At 49.9% G+C, this 20,818-nt stretch overlaps 1 protein-coding gene across 1 annotated transcript in view; it reads right to left on the bottom strand.

Annotated features, from left to right (window-relative positions):
- Positions 1-20,818, bottom strand: part of ANTXR1 (ANTXR cell adhesion molecule 1) — a 163,680-nt gene that overhangs the window by 34,836 nt on the left and 108,026 nt on the right. Inside the window, exon 14 of the mRNA XM_088151989.1 lies at positions 17,452-17,493. Coding sequence (XP_088008115.1) covers positions 17,452-17,493 — 42 coding nt within the window. The remainder of the gene's footprint in view (positions 1-17,451; positions 17,494-20,818) is intronic.

Genomic DNA, 20,818 nt, shown 5'->3' with positions numbered 1-20,818 from the left:
ATTTGTTGCTGTCTCTCTTCCCTCCTTCTTCACTTTGTTACTACCCAGACCAGCTTTCTCACAACAGGAAATACCAAACTTGAAGTTGCTCTCGGCCAGGGCTTTAAAACCCTCCCCGGCTATTTCAGAATTAAAGCAGGATGGCCAGAACAGAGAATGCCAAACCATCCGGGCACTGAAGGAAAGGGGTCATCTATCCCGTGATAAGTCAGACTGCCCTGAGACCTGTTTGCACGTCCCATTTTCTACTTGACAAGGGAAATATTTGGCAGAACAAAACCAGCAGAATTTCATCACCCCAGTGGAGATTTACAAAAGGATTTTGGTTCAGAGGTTTTGCCACCTCCTCTGGACAGGCTTCTGTCCATAACCTGCATAGACGCCAGTTTATCCAGCTGGAAAGTAGGCACAGCCTTAGAACATCAAGGTTTACTATTTTATTTATTTGCTTATTTTGCTTTATATGCTGCTCCATTTCCAACTGACCTTCTTAGGACCCTGTTACCTAATGGTTTGACTTCGCATTGTTCTAAAAGCCAAAAATAGATTCTGTTGCTTAGGGTAAAAGATGTACTGGAACACTCTTTCCAACTTCCTCGTGTCCAGATGTGCTGACCAACAAGAATGGTGAGGGGCAATGGGAGTTGAGGCCAAAACATCTGGAAGACCCCACAGTGAGAAAGGAGGTTCTCAGAAATTTGTGGCCAAGTGTTCAAAACAACCCAAAGGTTTATTGGTGGGTGCTGGCAGAGAAAACATCTGTTCTAAGGGCCTTTCCTGGCTTGCTCCTAACCATGGTTTAAGCATGCCTTTGCAACGTTTCTTCTGCTATGTCCCTGAGGTGGTGCCTCCATTTCATCCTCAGTCCAGGAGTAAGGCTGGATTAAGGGCTACCACTGGTGGTAGTTACTATCACCCTTCCAAAAAAGATACTAGAAGAAAGTGAGTATAGCTAACTTTTAATATATGTAAAACAAGATTGCTTTAGCCACAAGCAAAACTCAAGGTAGAAAATATTTTTTTTTCATCAATCCATTATAATAATTTCTGGAGACAAAACCCCACACCACCTTATTTGTCTCATATTACACTGCTTAGAGTCATCTATCTCTCACCCTAACTGAGCATCATAAATTGGCAATAACCAGTATTGTTTGGTTTCCAGGGGCGATTCACAACATACACCCCAAAAAATCGAAGCTAGAACTGAAAGTGATTGAAGAACTTTGGATAGCTCTATTCTTCATACCCAGGTATGAAAGATCTCTCAAATCCTTGAATTTTATCAATTCACTGTTCACTCTGGATTGCTTTCCTGTCCTTTCCCAACTTTTCTGTACTGCCATGAAGACAGACCAATTGTTATCCCTCTAATATCTTGGGACATAAAACCCTTTGATCGATGGACACTATAATCAAATGATTATCACTGTCAGGGAATGTGGATGACATGCAGTTCCAAGGAAAGAGAAAAAGCTTTTATTGGTCCAAATTCCATACAGCTCAAAAAAAAAAAAAAAAGGCCCTGGAAATGCTTAGAAATAGGACAGACTCTCGAGAATCAGCTTTGGCAGCCACCGCCGGAAATACTTGTATTTTTATTGACCGTTTCCAGGAAAAGCTGTTCCAGTAAAGCAGAATTATTAACATATCTATTGTGTCTGTCTGGGTTTGGGATTTTAAATAGGTGAGGCAAAAAGAAGAAAGTTCTGATTTTGCTCCATTTCTGCCAGCATACATTAAAACAAACTTAGCACTTTAACACCTTTTCCTTTTTCTCTGCTTAAATTGAAAGAAAGGAAGATATTCGTTTTAGCACGTGGTCTTTCCTGAGATGAATCATGAGCACTTCTCTTGAGTGGCTAATTGGATGCCAGTACTGGAAAGGAAGTCATAAGTTACTGAAAAGACTATACAAGAGTTGGGGAGGGTCTGCGGGGGAGTCGAGATGTTGGCCACGGCCCTTTTTGATGTGCAGAGTTAGAAGAGACCATTTAAACCATCAACCCAACCATCTGTTTGATGCAGGAATCCAAATTCAAGCATCCCCCCCCGCCCCAGTTGGCTGTCCAAATTCTGCTTGAATGCATCCAGGGAAGGGGACCTCACCCTGGGTTCAGTGTCAAGCCCTCTTTATTCCCAAATATTAACCAGAAAAGTGCCTTCCTGTACCATAAGGCTATTGTTTCATCTTCTGCACTGTCAATTTAATTAGTGTTCTCTCCATCTCGTCCTCCAAGCTGTTAATTAAAATACCGAGTACTGAGTCAAAAGCCAAACCCCATGGCACCCCAATATGAGAAAGGACCTTTAATGAAATTTTCTGGAGTAAAATGTTCAGATCAAATGTGACTGCATCTAGCAGGAATGCTTTCCAGTCCATATTTAACTAGCTTGCTAATCAGGTGGCCCATTGTCCAATGACTAGCAGAAATCAAGATGACAGCACCATGTCTTTACTCAGTCAAAAAAAATGAAATATGATCATGTGCATATGCACCCAGAAAACAATGGAATAGTTACTAGATAAACTGATGTATGCCCTTCTTTGGATTCTTTCCAGGTATCAACTTCACACTGATTGGTGTGTAAATCCCCAGGTGATCCCTTCCTCCACTTTTAAAGATAGGGACATTTATTTGCCCTCCTCCCATCGCCTGGCACTTCATTCGTGCTACCGCACTTTGGTGGGAGTCAGGCAGTGTACAAATTTAAATGACAATAATAATAATAATAATAGTAACAGACCAAGCTTTAAGAACAAACGCATATAAAGCCAGAATCGAGAAGACAGCAACAGACAGCAAATGCCATCTCTGCAAAAAGCTGGAGAAACAGTGGACCACTTAGTCAGCTGCTGCAAGAAGATCACACAGACTGACTACAAACAATGGCAGGACAAAGTAGCAACATGGTGAGTTGGAACATCTGCAAGAAAGACCATTTGCCTGCAAGCAAGAACTGGTGGGACCACAAAACAGACGAAGTAACAGAAAATGAAGAAGCTCAAGTGCTCTGGGACTGCAAGCACCTGCCACACACCACCCCAGACTTAACCATCGTTGATAAGAAAGACAAAAAAGTCTGGATAGTGGACTTTGCAATACCTGGAGACAGCAGAAGAGAAGAGAAAGAACTGGAGACAATCACAAAATTCGAAGACCTACAAGTAGAAGTAGAACAACTGTGGTAAAAGAAAGCAAAGGTAGTACCAATAGTAATAGGCACCTTGGGTGCAATCCCAAAACATCTGGAGCACCACTTGAACACCATCGGCATTGACAAAATCACCATCAGCCCATTGTAAAAGGCAGCTTTACTTGGAACAGCTTCTATCCTGCGACAATACCTCTAACCCCATCAAACAACATCTGCCTGTCCCACATCCTTGGGAAGGACTCAATAGGTGGATAAAAATGCCAAATCCAGTCTAAACATCTAGCTGACTGTGCAACCAACCATAATAATGAATAGAAGTTTGGCCAGGCCATCAGCGAGCTCCTTCAGTACCCTTGGGTGCCATCCATCTGGCCCTGGGGATTCTGACATATTCAGGGTCAGTGAGCAAACCTGATCGTGTGCCTGATGACGCAACAGTGATCTTTCCACTGCTGAACTCAAGGGTTCCCAGCCATCCTTAAATTTGCAGAAAACAATATCAATATCCCAAATGCTGCCCTGTGCCTCCCTCACTTTTGTCCAAGGTGACAAAGCTTAACATATTTTTTACCCCTTGAGGTTGCTCATGGACCATGTCAGAATAAGGCAGAAAATATCACCAAGATGGAATTAACATCATCTACAAAATGAACTCTCAGGACTGCAACCAGGATTACATAGGACAAACAGTGTCCCAGATGCATCAAAGAACACATCACTGCAATAAAGGACCAGGATCACGAATATTTCACAGCCACTCGTGCCCTCAATACAAGCCACACATTCCACTGGGAGAACACGGAAGTCATGGGTCACACTAACAGCAGGAGAGCCAGAGGATTCTTAGGCGTGAATTTCTAGAAGCCTGATGTCCACCGTTGTCTGCAGGGTGTGGCCAAGAAAGTCAAGATAGCAACTTCTTTTTTGGTGCACCACTTTTTGACTTCTTCTGACCACACCCTGTGGACATCCCTGCAGGGACTCAAATAAATGGACTATCAACAGTCAGTGGAGTTGGATAGGAACTGCCACCCAGTCAGTGCCTGATCTGAGCAAGCAGGCAAGGCGAGCCAATCCAAAGAGAGACAACTCCATTCCCTGCAACCCCTCCCAGAAAACGCCCAATCACCAACCAAGCCCCTGAATCCAAATCTTACGCAGACGATAAAGACGGCCAGGCAACGCTCACTTCTGGACTGTGGCACAGAGGAAGCTCATTGGAGCCAGGGCCAAATGTTTGCAGAGAACCCATCAAAACATTGCCCCTGATCTCCCAAAGTCTGGAGAACCCAACTCCTAAGCCTGTATGGCAAACGTGGGTTTACCTGTGTTCTAGGAAATCCATAGGAAATGCTATGTTAAGATCATGGGGGTTAAGCCTGTGCTCATTTGAACCCTGGATTGCATTATCAATCCAATCAGTCAAATCTTTATTACGGTCATAGACCAGCATAAGGAGGGTAGGATACCCTTATGAAAAAAGCATAAAAGTTACATCAAGAGTACAAATAAAAATAAAAAATACATAAAGCTAGAAGATGTAAAAGATATAGATATAGATATAGATATAAACATATATTTAAAAAGCTAGAATCTAAAAAAAGGTGTAAGAGCATTAGACAGGTGTAGGAGAGCATAAAAGGCTAGGATGTGGAAGACTTCATCAAGTTACAAAGCACTCGAATATGGTGAACTAGATGCTGATTAAACCTAGTTTATAAAACTGAGCCCCAAGCACCCTGGATTGAAGTTGGACTAACTTTGCTTTCCTTCACGGTCAGTGACTTTCTTGACCCAGAGTTTGGCTTTGCAGTTCATTCCTCCTTGCGCCCTTAGAAGGCATATGAGAATGGGAGACTTCACAGGAACGAGGACTCTCGTTCAGCCCTGCAGAATGCTTGGGCCAAAAAGGGGAATACCAAAGTGGTCTCACAGGAACATCTACAAGGGGGTCAAAAAAGTCAAGATGGTGATCATGACTCTGCAGTCAAAGCCCTGCCCTTTTTTTTATTTGTGTAAAGGAATTTAGAGTTGACCTTGAGGAAGGAATAAGGAAGCTGTTAAGGAGCAATCTGAGAAGAGATCACAAAGACGGAAAGAAGTGTGAGAAAGAAACCCAAAATAACCCCATCTTGATTTTGTTCAGTATAAGAAACTTGGACAGACTTTCAAGAGTCTAGTCCTCTACCTTACTGCAATGAAAAGCATGCCTATTTTCTGGCCTGGCCTACAGTGTGTTGCACGCATATGGTAATACACATAAAAAAGGTTCAGGCTTTAGATCATGTGGTCACAGTCACCATCTCAATTTTTTATTTTTATTTTTAAACACCTCTGTGGACACCCCTCTTGTCTCTTGTTGCCTTGGGGAACCCTGACTCCTGGCTCTTGCAATCTTCCTGGCGTGACCATTTGAACCATTCCTGGATCTCATTGGCATAATCCCTCACTTTAAAATCCTCACCAAAGCTTTGGAATCAGCCTTCCAACCTGCTGCCCGCAAGACACTGACCTATTTAACCATCACGCCATTAACTTTCCATGAGTGTTTTACGGCTGGCTTTGGGCCATCAAGCAGAACAGAAGCTTGTAATTCTGATGCTTTATTCCACATCCTGACCTGAAACTGAAGTCCACTTTTCTGAAACTAGCCACTGTTTTGGCAAATCAGTCTGGAAGTTGAATTTCCAGCAAACCAGCAAGCAGGAAGGGCCTTGATGCTGCTGTAGCAAAGCACATCACAAAGGATGGAGTTTCCAAGGTGGAATGTAGTGGGAGCTGGGCCTTGCTGCCATGGTGCTTGGGCCCTTCTCAGCTGCTGACAAGGAATGCAGGATGGATGGCCCTGGAGGAGAGGGCTCTTCCTGCGTTCCCTGAACTTGGCAAACGTGTTCTCTGCCGAACACCTTTTCCCCCAGCCTCCTTGTCCTGCCTCCTGGTCCTGCCACAGCTGAGACAACTTAAAGATGCCCTTGGCTGTTCCAGGCTTAAAGTAACATTTTCCTTCTTCTCCAGATACCATTTTGGTTGTGTGATTGCTGACATGGCCCAAGGAGTGGGATCTGCCTAGCTCCTCTTGGTCATCTGAAGTTTCTGTGGGCAGTCATTGGGGCACCGTAGAGAGGAAGGAAGATGACCTTGATGGTGACAGGCAGGAATCATTACTTAGGCAGAGGGGGCTGAAACATATTTTAAGCCCAGTAGATCCAGATAACATTTGGAAGAGGCTCAGGCAGATGCCCCCCTAGTTCACTGGAGTATAAAGGGGGGGGGAGGTACAGCGCAATCAGACTTGCAAGATTTGGTTATTGCAGCCAGTCTCAATAAAACTAGTTTTAGCTTTCTTGTGGAGTTGATTTCCTGCTGTGGTCTACTTGCTGAGGTTTGGGCTTTATCGCCCTTGGGACTGCCATTCTGCCTACTCCAATCCGGGTTTGGTAGGTCCTATGAGGTGCCATGGTGATGCTTCCTTTTATTACATGACAGCAAACAACAACTGTATGCCCGCCATGGCTGCCCACCTGTTATCTCTGGATGCTGCTGGCCAAAAGGTCAGAACTGGATTCCTTGGCTCCCCACTGCCCTTCACTTGCACCCTTAATAACAGATGGACTTCACTTGCCCCATACCTAAACCTGTCTTCACAGCGGGTTGACCCTTGCAAACCATCACATCTCCAGTCAGTTTTGTAATCCTGTTAATATTTGCACCATACCTATAGAAAACTCCCCAGTTCCATGTAGTGTGTTTCTTAAAGGAATGCACACTGTCCCCTAGCAGCATGCCACAGGTAATCCTGAAAGTGCTCCACTTCTGAATACAAGAATGCTGCAATTATGAGAAACAGACATCATAAATATTGCCAGGGAAATAGATTTTTGAGGGGAAAGAGCATCATGTGGTTGGAGGCTGTGTCTTGCATTCTGTCACTCTGCTGAGGGGTATAATGATCAGGGGAAAAGGAGCCAGAGATGGCCTGAAAGATCAGGATCAGAAGCATTGCAGGGGTGGGGAGGCTCAATTAAGTCAAGGTGGTGCCCATGCCTGCCCAATAGAAGACCTGTCTCAGTTTCATGGGCATCACAGCTGTGGCACATTTTAAAAAGGGGTGGGGCTTCAACCAGGAGGCCACAGACACCATCTTGACTTTTTTTACCTCCCTTGATGGGAGCACCTTCTCCTGAAAAAGAGCAAGTGTCCTTCAAGCTCCCAAAAGAGGCCTCATTGCTAAACCAAACACTGTCCTGTGGGATTCTGGACAGATATTTACAGATGTATAGCCTGTTCAGGATATATGTTTTTGGCTTGCAGCCATAGAACATTTAACACTTACAGTCACCACTGGCTTAATGAGCCATTGTTGTGGCTAGGAGTCAAGGGTCCACCAGGTTTGCATTCTCTAGTCCCAGCTTTAATGCCGCTCATTAAATTCCCACCTTCTAGAGACAGATTTGGCTACTCATCTGTTCCCAGTCACTTCAAGGCAAGCCACATTACATTTCCTTCTGGTTCCTGACTCTGCTGGAAGTTTCCTTCCTCTCCTCCTTGCTATTTCTACCAGGGAAGGGTTATTCCAGGGTTATTGAAGGAGGAGGAGGAGGAGGAGGAGGAGGAGGAGGAGGAGGAGGAGGAGGAGGAGGAGGAGGAGGAGGAGGAGGAGGAGGAGGAGGAGGAGGTTCTCTCTGAGAAGAGGCAGGCCCATGGCAAGACCTGGAAGAGTTAAGAGATGAACACCCTGCTTCCCTGGACTCTGCCACCCACCCCTCAAGATTTTTTAATTGCAAAATGTTATTGAATGTTCAAGGGGATCCCTCAGGAAGAGGGAAAGGGAGAACGAAAGAATCTGGAAAACATGAATAAACACTGATAAAAGTGCACCTCCAGCTTTGCTCTGCAGATGAGCTGGCACCAAATCTGAAATGGCTTGACCCATCTGAAAGCAGGCCTGGCCAGAATCCCTTGATGCTTGCACTGGGCTAGGATGAAAGAGTCCTGCTAAATCGTATATTTGAAAGAGAGAGAAAGAGAGGGCAGGATTACGACCAAGGGGTTAATGCTACAAGGAAGGCGGTTCGGGCTAGACTTCTGCAGAAATTCTTGAGTGCAGCAGCTGTCAGCCAGTGGAACCGGCTGCCAGAACTAGTGGCAAGAGCTCCTTCCCAGAGGTCCTCAAGTAGAGGCTGGACAGTCCTCTGTCAGAGATGCTCCACTGGATACTGCACTGAGCAGGGGGTTGGGCCAGGTGACCTCTCTGGTTCCTTCTATGAAACCCAGTAGATCATATCAGTAAGACACAGCACACAGATCTCCGTTTACAGCAAGGATGACCAACCCAACCCACTCGTGGAGATCTGGGGGTTCTTCTGTCAGCCCCTTCCCCTCCACCTTTCCTGTCTTAGAGCACCTTGACCTGCTGTCCCAGTCCAGGAGGGAGAGCAAAGTTTTCTTTCCTTTCCCCCCCACTCACTGATCAGGAAGGCAGGCAAGACCTCCTTCTTGTCCTCAGTAGGAGACAAACTGTCATTTTGGTTATTGTAAACCCTACCCAACGCCATGAGCCTGGCCCAGATTACTCTTTCCCTATTGTGTGGAACAAGACTATTGGGAAGGACACATACTTGTGCATTTGAGGGTGTATGTATGCACATATCCTGGACTTGTTCACCACCAACCCTGCCCATTTGTGCACCCACCCTCAGCAGTCCACCTTGACATTCCTTTCTGCTCTCTGCGGTGGATTTGAGGGCCTTGTTGCTGAAGATTGCCAGCTGGCTCCCTTTTCCGCTCTCCAACATCAGTTCATGGTCTTGCTAACAGTAAGCATTTTTGCACATCCCATTAACACCATCCATTACAGTGGAAAAGGATACATGCCGTCTTTCTGTGAGCTGGCTGGCTGGGGAACCTTTGGAAGTGCTAAAACCGAATCTCCTCTTCTCCTTAATTCTATTAAGATGTGTTTTTGGACAAAGTACAAGGAAGGAAAGGTATAAGGTTCTCCCTCCCTACTTCTCCATCTTCAACAATTCACCGTGCCTCTGGCCTTGCATAGCAGGGCAGATGCCTCAGGCTCCCTGCCAGCTGTTTCTCCCTTCCCCTCCCTCTTTGGGACACTCTTCAACAGTTAAGTTCTATGTTCCCTTTTATTCGACTCCAAATCAAGCCATCCAAGTCAGCAAGACTTTGGGTCAGATGAGTGAACAACAGCAGCCCCTAGAAAGGGTTCCTTTCAAAACGCGAAGATGGAAGCAGATGTGGAAGCAGAAGCAGATGTCTCTTGATGGAGCTCATAAATCACCTTTGCTAAGTTGCAACTATGTCTTTGATTGGCCCTGGCCTGCCAAAACTTTGCTGGGTATCATTGTCTGGCAGTTAAGTGGATGGAGTGATATCAGATGTAAACCTTATCAGTTACCCAGTGTGTGTGTGTGTGTGTGTGTGTGTGTGTGTGTGTGTGTTCTTGGCTTGGCTGTAGAACCATGTGGGTGAGAAAGCCTGTGGACTCCAGATGTCAACAAAGGCTTGCAAATGATGAACAGGATTGGGTTGTTGGTTTGCTCAGATTTAAACCCATCAAAAGAATATTGATTTAGCCCTGATCTTAAAGCTGGGATGTCTAATTATGAGGTAACAAACACGCCTCATCCTGGAAAATCCGCCATATAATTAAAGCATAATGTGCACTGAAAACCCATCATGCAACCACAAGGATGGGTAGAAGCCACAGTGACGAGATGATGTGGGTGACATCACTTGTCCCTCTGCGGACACCCCTGTATACAACCAAATCACATAGCAAAGCAATGGTGCTCCAACGCTAAACAATTCAGTTTCCAAACTGGGGACAAGCCTTTGGGTTAATACTGATCACATCATTGTTTTCCCAGAGCAGTTAAAACTTTTTGAAGAGTTACAGGGCATTGTGTGGCACTGCACTGCACCGCACGGCACCACACCACAACACACCACACCACACCACACCACACCACAGCTACGTTTATTGCCTTGTTTTTCAAACTTAGCAACTTTAAGTCATGTGGACTTCAACTCCACACGTCTGAAAACTGCCAAGGTTGAGAAACACTGGTTTACTGGAATGTCCATCTGTGAAGCTGGAATTACAGAGCGTGAAGACTGTGTTTACTTATGCTGAGTTGTTCATTGTTATGCTTGTCAGGTTCAGTCAGCACGGGGCTGCAGGGAAGCTCGCAGCCAGACCACGCGGAATCCACCGGCGGTAGCTAGCGGGGAAAAGAGGAACCGAAAGCGCCGCTAATTAACGAGCCACCTGCGGCCAGCTAAACAGGAAAACCGCAGCGGAAGCTTTTAACTATGAACTGATAACGGCGCGAGCAAGCAAGGAACGGGGCCGCAGGGCAGCGAAACAAGATCGCAACGCAGCACAGAACCCGCGGGTCTGCACGTAGCAGGGAGGGACCAACCCAGCCGGAGGGGGACTGGCAATCAAGGACAATGGACTCTGACCGACCCTGCCATCATGAACGATCAAGGGGGACATTGGGGGGCCTAATAGCCCACAGCCGCAACGCGATCACGAGGCGGGAAAAAGCGCAGGAAGGGGGGAATATAACAAGTGATGCAATTGTACCAAGCCAGTCCTGGCTTTGCTTGTGACCACTACGTTACGCATGAGTAAACCTTCTTTGTGAACCACACGTGTCACGAGAGTTTCTCTGTCGAACGGGGCAAATCTCACATAAAGCCAGGACTCACCATCAGCGCTACCCGGTACCACCGAGGAGCGTTTTCTTTCTCAATACAGGCATGACCAGCGACGAGGAATCCGTGGGTCAGCTGGAGCGCGAGGAACCCAGGCTCGCGGAAGGGCGGTCGGAGCCGCCCGGGAGCGACGGGGCAGCGGCCAGGGCCGGGCGCACTCCATCCGAGCGGTGGTCGATGGGCGTGAACCAAGGACCAGACGATTCAGGCGTTACGATGACCCGGGGTTCGGGGTTCCAGAACCGTGAGTGGAGCGAGAAATTCGCCCGACTAGAGGAGAGAGTCGAGCGACGCCTAGACGCCGTGGAGGCGATGCTCCAGACCCTACTACAGAGAGTGGGGCCACCGGCGGTGAACGAGGAGGCGAGCGACAGGGGGGGCGATCCGACACCCCCGCCGGCACCACCCACGGCGCCCCGGTCGGAGGACCAACGGGCGGCAGATGCCCTGAGACTTCGAGGTATCACTGGGAAGTTCTCAGGGGACCCCGAACAGCTGCCGCACTTTCTGACGCACGTCAGGGGGTTCATGCAGAGGGGTGGTCACCTATTCGCTAGAGACGAGGACAGGGTATCCTACGTGGCCGAGCTGCTAGATGGCCAAGCAGCCAGCTGGGTGATCGGGCTGTACGATGCCAACGCGGCGGAACTACGGAGTTTCCCGGACTTCATGCAGGCGCTCCGGGACAGATTCGAGGACACATTGAGCGCCAAGCGGGCGGAGGACGACATCCTACAGTTCAGACAGCGGGGCAAATCGGTATCGGAATATGCCCTGGAGTTCCGGAGGTTGGCCGAGAAGCTCGCGGACTGGCCGGAGTCCCTGAAGGTGAAGTATTTTAAGAGGGGACTCAACCCAGAGATCCTGGAACGGGCACTGGGGCGGGACGACCCGTCCACAGTGAAGGATTGGATCTGGCTGGCCGGAACGGCGGAATCGGCGTGGCGGCAGATCCAACAGAGCACAAGACGACGGGACCAGGCGAGGGACCGGCCGAGGGAGAGGACCCCCGAGGAGAGACGGAGCGGTCGACGGCAGTCCACCGGGAGGCGAGAGGCGACCAGAGCCCCGAATCTGTGCTTCCGATGCGGAGGCAGAGGCCACCGAGCGGCGCAGTGCCCGACGGAGCGGGAAGGCGCCCCACCACGGCCCGAAGTCAAAACCCCGCGTGCGAACAGGAAAAGGACCGGTGACCGACCGCGGAAGGGGGCAGTGGCGGCGGTGACCGAGAAAGGACGCGGGGGGTGGTCGACCCCGGAGACAGCATCCTCCAGAGAGGACTCGGAGCTGGCGGGAAACGAGGCACGCTCGCACTGAACGGCGTCCCAGTGCGAGCAGGGGAGTCGAGGCGCGCGGACCCAATAGGAGACGAGGACTGCCCACCGTTCCGGGTGAGGATACACGTCCGGAGGGTGAGATCCGGAGGAGGCGCAGCTACGGGCGCTACTGGACTCGGGCTGCACCCACTGCTTGATGCACCCAGCGGTGGTCTCGGGGCTCGGGCTACAGCTGAGGCGCCTCCGGGAGCCCATTTCATTCAGCCAGTTAGATGGCACGCTGGCAGAGGGGGGGGCCAGCTCAGTATTACACCGAGCCGGTCCAGATGACGATCGGGAGTCACCGGGAAGAACTGAGGTTCGTGGTGGTCCCGGTGGCCGACTACGCGGTGGTACTCGGCTTGGCGTGGCTGCGGCGGCGGAACCCACGAGTCGACTGGACGGCGGAGGCAGTGCGGTTCGGGGTCGACAGACCGGCGAGGGGCGAGAGCAGAGGGGACCGAGCCGTGGAGACGGAGGCAGCCGCAACCACCGGCGGACAAGCGGAGGGTCCGGGACACCGGGAGACGGGGCGAGAGCAGATGGGGCCCGAGACCCGGGCGGCAACAGCAACAGCAGCAGCAGCAGCGCCGGGACCCCGGAGACCCGCCACGATCCCGAGGCGAGGGGAGGCAGCGGCGACTGGCGAGGTGACCGCAAAGCGAGGGGCTGGACCCGGGGAACCCCCGACGGGCGGCGGAATCCCGAGGCAGTATCGAGACCTGGCGGCAGCGTTCGGGGAGAAGGAGTCCGACCAGCTCCCACCACACCGGCCCAGTGATTGCGCCATCGAGCTAGAGCCAGGAGCGACCCTGCCTAAGCCGAAAATGTACTCCCTGTCGAGGAGGGAGATGGGGGCCCTGCGCGAGTTCATAGACAAGAACCTAGCGCGGGGATTCATCCAACCCGCGAAGTCACCATTAGCGGCCCCGGTGTTATTCCGGGAGAAGAAGGACGGCTCGCTCCGTATGTGCGTGGACTACCGGGGGCTGAACGCAATCAGCACGGAGTACAAATACCCCCTCCCCCTGATGAAGGACTTGATGTTGCATCTGTCGAAGGGGAGGGTGTTCACAAAACTGGACTTGCGCGAAGCCTACTTCAGAGTTAGGATCCGCGCAAAAGATGAGTGGAAGACGGCGTTCAACACCCAGCTCGGAAGCTACCAGTTTTCCGTGATGCCGTTCGGATTAAAAGGGGCCCCGGGGGTATTTATGCAGCTAATTAATGAGGTGCTGCACGACCTACTCTACCGGGGCGTCCTGGTCTACCTGGACGACATCCTCATCTACACCGAGACCCTGGCAGAGCACGTGAGCCTGGTGCGCACGGTGCTCCAGAGACTGCTGAAGGCACAGCTGTACGCAAAGCTCTCGAAATGCGAGTTCCATCGAGAGCAACTAGACTACCTCGGCTACCGAATATCAAGCCGGGGAATTGAGATGGACCCGGCGAAAGTAAGGGATGTCCTGGGCTGGGAAGCGCCGCGAACCCGGAGGCAACTCCAAAGCTTCCTAGGGTTTGCGAACTTCTATCGTCAGTTCATCCCGAACTTCGCCCAAATCGCCCTTCCCCTAACCGACCTGCTAAAAACCAAGGGCACTGGGAAACCCCCCAAGCCCAGCATGGCACTCGCGTGGACTGCAGAATGCCAGGGGGCGTTTGAGGAACTAAAACAGCGGTTCACCGCGGAGCCGATCCTGCGCCATCCCGACCCAGACCGTCGGTTTATAATCCAAGTGGATGCATCAGACGTGGCAACGGGAGCAGTCCTGCTCCAACCCAGCCCGGAGGGGGCCATCCACCCGTGCGCCTACGCCTCCCGCAAATTCACCGAGACGGAGAGGAGGTGGATGGTGTGGGAGAAAGAGGCGTACGCGGTCAAGTGGGCGCTGGCCACGTGGAGGCATCTACTGGAGGGGGCAACTGAACTGTTCGAGGTGTGGACGGACCATAAGAACCTCGAGGCCCTGAAGACCCCGCGTAAGCTATCCCCCAAACAGGCACGGTGGTCCCAATACTTCGGGAGGTTCAGGTTCACACTGAAACACATCCCCGGGAAGCGCAACTTCTTAGCGGATGGACTGTCTCGCATGCCCCAACACGCCAGCCTACGGGAGGAGATCGTGGACTCCGTCATCCCCGCCAGCAGGCTGGCTGCAAAGGCGGTGACCCGGAGCCAGACCAAGGGGGAGCGACGGGACGCGGCGTCTGAAGTAAGGCAAGGGTTCGCGGAGGCGGCGGAGCGGGACGATTGGCTCAAGCAGAACCGAGAGGCGCTACCGGCCAAGAGGGGTTGTGGTGGCACGAAGGAAAGCTGTACGTGCCCGAGGGTTGCCGACGGGAGGTCATGGAGAGAGCCCACGACAGCCGGAGCGCGGGGCATTACGGCTTCGTAAAGACACTCCACTTAATCCGGCGGCAGTTTTGGTGGCCCACGCTCCGGAAGGACGTGGAGGCGTACTCGGGGGGTTGCCCGGTGTGCGCAACAGCGAAAGGAGCCAAAGGCAAACCTAGAGGCCTACTCCAGCCGGTAGCGGAACCCGACGGCCCTTGGCAAGAGGTCGCCATGGACTTCATAGTGGAGCTCCCGGAAAGTAAGGGGAAGACCGCCATTTGGGTGGTCACGGACTTATTCTCCAAACAAGCGCACTTTGTAGCGTGCCGGCGAGTCCCCACGGCCGAGGGGCTGGCGAGACTGTTCGTGCAACATGTCTACCGACTCCACGGCGCACCTCGACGTATCGTCAGCGATCGGGGCGGCAACTTCATCGCGCGGTTCTGGCGGGAGTTCCTGAAGCGGGTGGGGACGAAACAAGCCCTATCCTCCGCGGCGCACCCGCAGACGGACGGAGCCACGGAACGCCTGAACGGGGGCTCGAACAGTACCTGCGCTGCTACGTGGGGCACCAACAGGACGATTGGGCGGAGCTACTACCATTCGCGGAGGTGGCATACAACAACGCCGTCCACAAGAGCACCGGGTTCTCTCCGTTCAAAGTAGCCACCGGGAGAGATTTCGTCCCCATGCCGGAGCTGCCTCAGCCGGAATCCCAGATCAACTCCCTGGACGCCTGGTTCGCCCAAATCGACGAGACCCGGCGAGCGGCGCACGCGGCATTGCAGAGAGCCAAAGCCGACTACAAGAAGCACGCGGACCGCAAGAGGCTCCCCGAGGAAAAGTGGGAAGTGGGGGACCAGGTGTATCTGTCAACCAAAAACCTAAAGACGCACCAGGCATCGAAAAACTCAGCCCGAGGTTTGTGGGGCCGTTCCCCATTTCGGAGGTCATCAATCCGGTGACCGTCAGGCTGACGCTCCCGAAAAGCCTCGGGAAGATCCACCCGGTGTTCCATTGCAGCCTGCTAAAGTTGCACCAGCCGGGGAACGCCTGGCCCAAGGCGGAGGGAGTACCACCACCCATCATGGTCGGGGGGGAGCAGCATTTCGAAATCAACCGGATACTGGACGCCCGGAGGCACAAGGGGCAGACCCAGCTCCTAGTGCAATGGAAACATTTCCCCAAGTCCCACAGCGAATGGGTGAGTAAAACCCACATAAGGGCGCCGGACCTAGTGCGGGACTTTTACAGTAAATACCCCGGGAAGCCGAAATAGGACCGAGGGGGGGGAGTTGTCGTCCGGGGGGCGGCATGTCAGGTTCGGTCAGCACGAGGCTTCAGGGAAGCACGGGGTTGCAGGGAAGCTCGCAACCAGACCACGCGGAATCCACCGGCGGGAGCTAGCGGGGAAAAGAGGAACCGAAAGCGCCGCTAATTAACGAGCCACCTGCGGCCAGCTAAACAGGAAAACCGCAGCGGAAGCTTTTAACTATGAACTGATAACGGCGCGAGCATGCAAGGAACGGGGCCGCAGGGCAGCGAAACAAGATCGCAACGCAGCACAGAACCCGCGGGTCTGCACGTAGCAGGGAGGGACCAACCCAGCCGGAGGGGGACTGGCAATCAAGGACAATGGACTCTGACCGACCCTGCCATCATGAACGATCAGGGGGGACATTGGGGGGCCTAATAGCCCACAGCTGCAACGCGATCACGAGGCGGGAAAAAGCGCGGGAAGGGGGGAATATAACAAGTGATGCAATTGTACCAAGCCAGTCCTGGCTTTGCTTGTGACTACTACGTTACGCATGAGTAAACCTTCTTTGTGAACCACACGTGTCACGAGAGTTTCTCTGTCGAACGGGGCAAATCTCACAATGCTATTATATGTATCTCCTGCCTGCAAATATACCATCATTTCTCAAACATATTAAAACAAACCATAAACAATGACCAAGTAACCAGAAAGCAGTCGTGTGTCTCCCTTTTATTAGTGTCCAACTGTCATTGTTGAAAATGAGATGGGTGAGAGGCCCTTTGTAATGCATTTGAGCATTCTGAGCATCGACTCTGTTTACATACTGGAGTAAAACAATAAATAAGCTTGCGGAACCTCTTGGAGTACACAGCAAAACTTTTTTTTTTCTAAAGAAATCCAGTGTATTTCTTCAGCTGCAGCAGGAAAGATGGGAAGTGGGATGAGAAGACAGGGTAGAGGGGTTGGCTGTGCTTGTGGAGGGGCACTCTCACCTCCCTTGAAGGTTCCCCAGACCACTCCTCAAATGAGGAGACCAGTGATTCAAGGGCACAGCTTTTGGATAAGCTACTCGTATTGCAGACACTCGTAAAGCTGTAATTAGTACAGGGAACCTGCAACTGTCCACTGAAAGCCTCAGGTTACATATACAGCAATTCCAAGGTTCCAGTCTTACGTTTTCCCCAAACAGACGGAGAGCTGGGAAGGGGGGTGACCTCTGTGCATTGTGATTGCAACGGACCTATCTGGCTTCAGCCCTTGTGTCTTGGTCCAGGGCTGTCTGGGGTGCGTGGCATTGACCCGCCTTGCACATTAACAGAGGCAAGCTCCAATCCCATGGCTGCAACCGCCATCTTGAGTTCTTTGAGCTCCTCCCGCCAATGCCCCCCCCCCGCTGGTCCTTCTTTCTGGTTGGCTTCTCTTCCAGCCGGTGGGTCACCATAACAATCACTATTTATCACTTTCTTTTCATGCTAGCATGGTTTAGACGGCAAACAAGCAAGGAAGAATTACCTGGACCTCTGCTGATCCCTTTCCAGAGACTTTTACGCGCAACCAAAATGCTTCACGAAAATAATGACTCCCCAACAGCAATGCAAAACATAGAACCAAAAGTTGCAGAAGATCAAGACACTTACCTCGCTGTCTTCCATTGGGGGTGGCGGTGGCTCTTTAATAATCTGAAAGGGATGGAAACGAACACAAAATATTACCTTACGTTAACTTCCATCACCAGGACTCATCTACAGAAGATGCCATTACTGTATAGACTATTTCTAAACATTTTCTATCTCCATTTAAAACCACAGCTCTCACCTACAGACCTGGTTGGCCACTTTGTGAGGAATTGGTTAGAAATGTGATCTGTGAACCCAGAACTGCATTATTTAACCTCCCCAGCCCTGATAGAAAGAATGTCATAGCAACTAGAAAAGTTGCATCTTCTCAGACTCATCCTTCTTCCCTAGCTTATCATTTACATGAAGAGGAGGTCGAGCCCCCGTATCAGCTAGGTTAGACATTAAAGGATTAATTAGATAGAATATCACACAACAGCTTGCATGGTTGATTAGGACCAAGGAGACCTTGACTCAAAGCACCACTGAGCTTCAAAGACCCCAGTGTGTCCATGTACCAGTTGAAGGCCATTCCCCTCTGTCTAATCTTCTTCACAAGGTAAAGTCAAGTCACACCCCAGTCAAGCTTGATTCCTGGTGACCACATGGGCACATCCATCTTGTTTTTCTAGCAATAATATGGATGTGGTTTGTCACTGCATTCTTCTGGGTTGTTCTGACTTCATGTCTCCAGTTCTGGCATGTCATGATCTCTCCCATCTAAGTGCTAAACAGGTCCAACTTAACTTACTTTTTGAGCTCAGCCCATTCAAGGTTGGCTAAACACTCCACCTTATAGCTCTGAGATGGTAGGAAGGCCATCAAAGTCTCTGATGTCTGCATTACATCTGAGCTATACAGCTATAGCTAAAACAGACCGGCCTGTGCCACCACTCACAAGTATATATTTCAAGAGATAGAAAGCACAGCGTCTCTTCACAATGACTTTTTTAAAAACTATAGTCGGCTTTGGGGAAACCAAAAGCCATTCAGGTGAGGAGTTTTGAATGGGACTGTTGTCCAGAAACAGCTTAAAGGGACTGGGGCTGTGGGGCTGTTATTTCTTGCAAACATTTGCATCATGGACTTCCACAGCAATGGAGAACCACCCAGCCGGGACGTTCCAATCAAGGCAGGACAACTTCCTTCCTAAATCCCAGGCTGGGGCACAGACGATTAAGGCCTTCCCTACCCTATGAAGAAACTGAATTAGGTGAAAGGTGGCATTTCTGTTTCCAGAGGTATATAGCTGTGAACATCATACAGTGGTGAAAGCGGTTTCATTCATTCCTAGCTTGCAGATCCCAGCTGGCTAATTTTTGGAAGCAGACTGCTGGGTTAGAGCTTGACCTGATCCAGTGGGGCTTTGAGCCCCTCAGCTCAACTGTCCTGACTTCCCAGGACAGCTTTTCTGATCAGATTAATAAATATTGGGGTTTTACCTCCAGTGAAAGCACAAACACACACATCACATCCATGCACACCAGCCTTCTTCAACATACTAGCTGAGAATTAGGAAAATCTCATGTGCATCAATGGTGTCACAATAGGAAAGATGCACAGACACCCCCACAAGGGCACCTGCAGTGACCGTCATTGGCTTCAATTTGACTAGGCAATAAACCCCACCCCCTTTTAATAGGTGTGCAATCATGATGCACATTAAAAAGGGGTGGGGCATTGATCACCCGGTTGCACCCACTATTGCGAAGCCAGTAATGGTCTCTGCAGAGACCCCCACACACAAACAGAGCTTTGTTTAACAAGAAACACATCCTCCTCTCATTCATCCTTGCTCAGCTGGACCAGAGAATACAGTCAGCCATTTCCCTTTCTTTTTTCTGCTCCTTCCTTTCCTGCCCAAAGGAACGTGAGTGGTGGCCCAGCAGAGCTGACCGTTACCAGTTAGAAATTTCAAGGAAGGCCAGATTGGGAAAAAGTTGTCTTGAGCTGTCTGGGCCACTTAGCTGAAGTCCATTGGAAACTCAGCCTGGCTGGAACACAATTCTTTTCCACCTAGGAAAACTTCGCAGTAAATTGTGGGCTAGTGTGTTAATCCATCATGAGCATTTCACGCCAATGATTTCTCATGCATTTCATTGTATTTGTGTGTTTTTTAATTCTTCTTCTTTTTTTTAATTTAGGGAGGAAGCCTCCTAATAGGATTGAGAAATAATGCCAGACTTTATCTCCCTGGCTGGAAAGTGATTGTCAAAGGGTTGTTAACTTCATTATTATTTCCTCCAGACTGATGGGAGAATGTGCAAGCTGCGTCTTGAAATGTTCCTCGGAGGTTTCAGCTGAGGGCCTGGCTTTGTCCTCCAGCTTTATTCAATATTAATCAAGCAGACCCAGCTCACGTCTTCCTACTTTTGCTCTCTTAAAGACTGGAATGCAAACCAAAGATTTTCAGGATTCTTCTTTCCACATGATTTCCTATGAGATGTTTTCTATCTGGAATATGGCCTTGGTTAATTTCAGTTTCTTTCCATTATGCTTTTTAGAACTGGGGGACGTGGCTCAGACTTGCTTTTAAACTTTTGGGAAAAGATTGCTGAATTCAACTGCTAAAAAGTTCCAGGCATAGGGGCCCGGTAGAAACTGAACTTCTGTGAATGTTAGTTAAGCCTGCATTGTAGCACCAGGGTGCAAAGCTGCCTTTCTGGCCTGCGTGCTGCCATTGGACCCAGCAAGGCATTTGATTTGCCTTGCAATTGTGATGCACAATTTGTTGTTTGCCTCTCTTGATCCCCACCCAGATGTCTATGATTCCAACTCTGTTGTTTCTTTCTAAACAGGGGTCTGTATGTTTTTCCTGGAACCGCATCATTATTATAATTATTATATTATATTATAATATTATACTATTACATGAATAGAATAGTTGTTCTTGATATTTCTCCAAGAGGGAGAATGGCCACTGATGAACTGGTATCACTCAAGTGCCTGGGTTTTAAAAAATTAATTATTTTTAGACAGTTGGGAGTTGTTTTACAGAAAACAGAAGCACTGAACTTCCAGAGAAGTTAGAGAGAGAGAGAAAAAAAAGGAGAGAAAGGAAAAGAAGGAAGGAAGGAAGGAAGGAAGGAAGGAAGGAAGGAAGGAAGGAAGGAAGGAAGGAAGGAAGGAAGGAAGGGACAGATTCACTCCTGAAAACTGTTATTCCTTGCTGTTCACTTTTAAGTTTCTGCACTTCAAAATATACATTCTCTGTGTCTGTGTGTGTGAAACTCCTTTTTTTCTATTTTTCTGGCTCTTTCACATCATTCTTTCTTTGCAATTCTTAGCACACTTTCCCCCCCTTCTGTTCTCCCCTCTTTCTCTGCACCTTCATCTTTCATCTCCTCTTTTCTGCCTCCCCTCAATTCTCTCTGCATTCCTGTCATTT

The sequence above is a fragment of the Python bivittatus genome, unplaced genomic scaffold, assembly GCF_059951505.1.
Source record: "Python bivittatus isolate LINGU-HERP-01145 unplaced genomic scaffold, Pbiv_v1 ctg000680_np1212, whole genome shotgun sequence".
Taxonomy (NCBI): Eukaryota; Metazoa; Chordata; class Lepidosauria; order Squamata; family Pythonidae; genus Python; species Python bivittatus.
Note: the sequence above shows the minus strand (reverse complement) of the source record. Positions and strands in the feature narration are given on the sequence as shown.